This window comes from Alligator sinensis, unplaced genomic scaffold, assembly GCF_000455745.1.
Source record: "Alligator sinensis unplaced genomic scaffold, ASM45574v1 scaffold180_1, whole genome shotgun sequence".
NCBI classification, from domain to species: domain Eukaryota; kingdom Metazoa; phylum Chordata; order Crocodylia; family Alligatoridae; genus Alligator; species Alligator sinensis.
In genome coordinates this window covers 723709-728327 of record NW_005842640.1, presented here as the reverse complement: position 1 = coordinate 728327, position 4619 = coordinate 723709, and the positions used below count along the sequence as shown (strand labels likewise).

The 4619-nt window shown below is 40.8% G+C and overlaps 1 protein-coding gene across 2 annotated transcripts in view; it reads right to left on the bottom strand.

Moving 5' to 3' along the window:
• ME1 (malic enzyme 1) overlaps positions 1-4619 on the bottom strand; it is a 248573-nt gene that overhangs the window by 40085 nt on the left and 203869 nt on the right. For both annotated transcript variants that reach the window (XM_006033531.2, XM_025215306.1), the window contains one exon: positions 4502-4615. In XM_006033531.2, coding sequence (XP_006033593.1) covers positions 4502-4615 — 114 coding nt within the window. The remainder of the gene's footprint in view (positions 1-4501; positions 4616-4619) is intronic.

Here is a 4619-nt window from a genome sequence, read left to right as displayed (position 1 = left end):
GCTTCTGACTCCAGTGTCCACATCATTAATGAAGATGTTGAACAGTATGGGTCCAAGGACAGAGCCTTGGGGGACCCCACTGGTCACAGGACACCATGATGAGTGACTTCCATCAATTACTACCCTCTGGGTCTGACCCCGGAGCCAATTTTCCAGCCAGTGGATCGTGGAGGACCCAAGGCGACAATTGGCCAGTTTCTCCAAGAGGCGATTTCTTTTTTTGGACAAAGTTACTCCTGGTTAGAAGCTCCCAAGGTTTGATGTAACATTTCCAAATTGCTACAGCAGAAGACCAGAATCATCTTAGAAAAAGAGGAAGTGTCCATGTATGGGGTATTATTGACAAGTAGTTTTGACTGACCACTTTTAATATGACAAACTAAAACTAGGGATCTACTGAACTCGAGGAGGTGGCCAGCCAATTTTGCAGGCAGATTGTTTGGCTAGTCACAATTTTTGCAGGCTTACCATGGTGGGCCCCCCACCCCATGCCTCTGATTGCTTGAGGGGCCCCAATGGCTCCGCTCCTCCCCAGATTGCCAGATGGCCCAAAACTACAGCTTAATTACCCTGATTGAACCCAGGGAAGCCATTAATCCATGTGTTACTACATGTGAATAAATGGCTACCTTCCCCAGGGTAATTAAGCTGCAGTTTCAGGTCACCCTCACGCAAGTGGCTGCACCAGACTCTACAGAGCCCTGGCCCGGTTCCTTGCCAGCAGTGGGTGCATGTGTACCTTGGAGCCGATGGTGGAAAAGGAGCTGGAGCTGTGCTGCCCTCAGCTCCTTCTCTGCCATTAGCTACAAGGCACACGTGCACCCACCACCAGCAAGGAGTGAGCCAGAGCTCCATGAAACCCAATGTAGCCACTTTCAGCCTCCTGGCTACCTGCCACAGGTGTCCCGGGCCTGGGCAAACCTCTGTCAGAGGCTGCTGGGCCTGGGCTGCTTGCAGCAGGTAGTGGGGAGCCTGCAAGCAGCTGCCTGCTGTAGCCAGCCTGGGCCCAGGCAAGCCCCTACCGCCGGCCATGGAGCCCAGGCTGCTTGCAGCCTTCCTGCCTCCTGCTGTGAGCAATCTTTCCCCTTCCCTCCCCTCTCCCGATATTGCAGGGCTTCCCTCTGCTTGCTAATAAGGGGGGTTTTTTGTTTGGGTTTTTTTTTTTTGTTTGTTTGGGTTTTTTTTAGCAAGCCCACCATTTTTCACGGGAAACGCTTGATTTTGTGTTTTCTGAGAAAATCACAGTCATATTTTCAGTAGGTCCCTAATTATAACAAACTACCCTTGTGTACATTTCTTTTCTGGGATGCATTTGGCAACCATACATTATAATAATAAACTTAAGAAACACAATCTATTTAATCAATCTAAGAAATGTTAACAGGTGACCTGCTTAAGATCTATAACATACATGAGGAAGAGATTTTGGCAGCAAAGTTGTCTTAATTTACCAGAAAAGCCATGAACCAGATGATGAACAGGTGAAGTTAGATCAATTGGACTCAAAATAAGATGCATTAGAAAAACAAGGAAAGATACTTAATTATGGGAAAAATATAGCTATGGACACAATGTATTCTCTCCATTAATTGAAATCTTTAGATCAAAATGTGATACCTTCTGAAAGGTGCATTATTGCTCAATGGATATTATGAGCTTGATTCAGAATTACTGGGTAAGGTTCTATTGGTTGTTTAAAGGAGGTCAGGCTACATTATCATAATAGTCTGTTTTAGCCTTAAAATTGACAAACTTACTCAGATACTAAGGACTATCTTCCTCCCTCCTCAGTCATTACTATCACTTTGAGAAACACATTTACCATCATACTGCTGACCTTTTACCTCAGACTGAATGCTGTTTTGACCAGTCCAAATATGGAAGCATTTCCATCTCTTCAGGAACTCCTAAAATATGAATCAAGGACTTCTCTTATCTCAGTCTCCAATTTCAGCTTCCACCTTATGCCCCCACCCCTCTTTTCTGATTGTGCTTTTAAGAAACTTGCAAAACTTCAGACAAATTAAACCCTCTAATGCTCTATTTTGATTAATCAAAGCCAAACAATGTCCGAGCCTATCTCAATAAAAAGTACTGCTTCTCTCTTACTGGTCAGAGAAAATAAAACCAACACAGTGAGCCAGGGAACACAGACTGCTGGAGTGGTCTGTTTGGCCATGTTCTGTGACTACAGCTTTCCAGCAACTGACATACAAGTATTAAGAGATGGAAGCCCTACTTTTTTATCTTTTGTTATTCGTTTCTCCCTTCTTTGCGTACATTCATCTAACAAAGGGGGTGAGGGGGGGTAGAAGATTTTAATGGAATCCCAAAGCTGAAGCGTATCTCCCCCAAGGTTACTTCAAGGACATGCACTGAAGTATTATCACATGCTGCTCCAACTGGGTGTGACCAAGGCCTAGCCAGACAGATTTGTACTGAAGTGGGTAGTCCTAAAATATTCTAAGTGTCCACAGTTGGGTCTCTAAACTCTGACTCACTTAATGACTTGTGCTTTGAGACCTTCCAGAACAGCTTGGGGAGGTCAGAAAATTTGACTGCTTGCAGCAACATCTAGGCACAAATCCCACAACAAACTAAACAGTGATCAACCCTAATCCATCTCAGACAGCAGCTCTGTCTAGCCATCATGAACATGTTATGAACATACTCAGGGCAGTCCCTGAATCTACTGGGCTCCTTCTCAGACTCCAAAAAGAGATGCAGTGCAACAATAGAAGGACAAAAGGAACTGTGCAAGGCACCTTCTTTTGTCCTACACAACAGAAAATTTGTTTGACTTCAAAAAATATTAGGAAGGAGAGAGGAAAGGATATAATCAAGTCATGGAAAACACTGACAACAGACAAAAACCATTGTCACAACAGTTCAGCTGTTTAGCAGATCAGCAACAATTGCAGGAGGTGTAAGGGAGCAATCAAAGGAGATGGTTAAGAAATATTAGAGGCTGCTGTTCTACTTTAGCTGGGGTAAATATGCACAAACAGCTGCTAAGTAATTTAACTTTCACACTTTTGAAGTTATGACAGTTCTCATCAATGTCACCATTTTTCTTTGAGACCAGTTGATTGATTTTGGTCAAATCATTGTTGTTCTATTGATCAGCTTCTTGTCCATAAAATGCAGAAAATACAGTGAATATTTTTAAGGGGTCAGTCTTATGAAACAGTCTCTATTTTTTGTCAGCCACTGAAGACGCACAAGGCTCCAATAATTAACCTCTGTAAAATACTTTGAGGTTCTTAAAGAAAGGCAAAAGAGGGAGAAAGTATGACCCCATTACTTGAACATGGTAATTCTATAACAAAATAAAAAAATTGCACTGTAGTGGATAGATAGCATTAGGTATTATGATGGTTTTGTGCTCCATCAAGTCCTCTCTGTGTATATTATAGATAACCTTTAAATATTTACACTTCTACTTCTATGATGCTAATATCATTACTGAAGCAGAGTGAACAATGTTGTAGCAGTTCAGATTAATATAGTGGATCACAGTTGGCTGTGTATATTTTACAAGTTCAACACAGAACAGATGCAGTTGATGTGAGTGTAACCCATTACAAAATAAACAGAAGAATTCAGAAAAGCAAAGCAAAAGCTATTGCATGGAACAATTAATTAAAATTCAAAAAGCATCATGAACGTTCACATGAAAAAGGTGAAAAGTGAAGTTAATTGAGCTCTTGTACAATTCTTTTAAGTAGCTCACAAGCTATTAAATACATAACCACCTTTTAAAACATGCAAGCTTCTTTGTTTTGGCTCACGGAATGTATATGTTTCTTTATTTTGGCACGTGGAAGAAATGAGGTAAGAGTGACTGATGAAGTCTCTCAGCAACTTCAAATTCGTGACCACTGTTGATAGCACTGCAAACCGCAACATCTGTGACATGAGCTTTATCACTATGCATAAAAGCTATTTGAGACAGAATTGCTAAGTTCATACAAACTTCTAAGATATCTGCAACAAAATCAGGAAAATATTATTGTTCATATCATGTCAGCATTTTTTCACTTTAAAAAGTATTTCTCCGTGAGTATCCTGCCAGAAGCAAAGAGTGTGCACTCACAAACACGAGTGCTTCTGCTATTCAAAACATACAGATAATCACATTTACATGAGAAATATTAAAAACCACAAGCTGAACATTTCTCTCCCTTTTCAATTTAAGTGAACTGCTTTAAAATCCACAGAATACAAAACGTGCCAGAAGCAGTCATCTCTGCTGGATATTACATGAGGATTATGGACCCAATCAGATTCCTATCAAAGTCACCTGGGAGTTCTGTGCTTGATTTTAATACAAGCAGGACAAGCCACATATTCATTTCTTTATCTAGAACAAAGGACTTTTATATACTGAGAGAAAGAAAGAGAGAGCATACACACTAAATAGCTTAATCATATCCATAACAAAGTTTCTCCCTCTAAAACAGACCAATGAGAGTTTATAGTAATGAGAAAGCTGCATTACCTTAACTATTAATCCTTTTGAGTCAACCATCCATATCTTTTTGATAGCTTCATCTTCAGCTGTCCCTTCTTTTTGCATAGCCATAATAATAAGATTTGCTATCCCCAAGGCAGCCTTA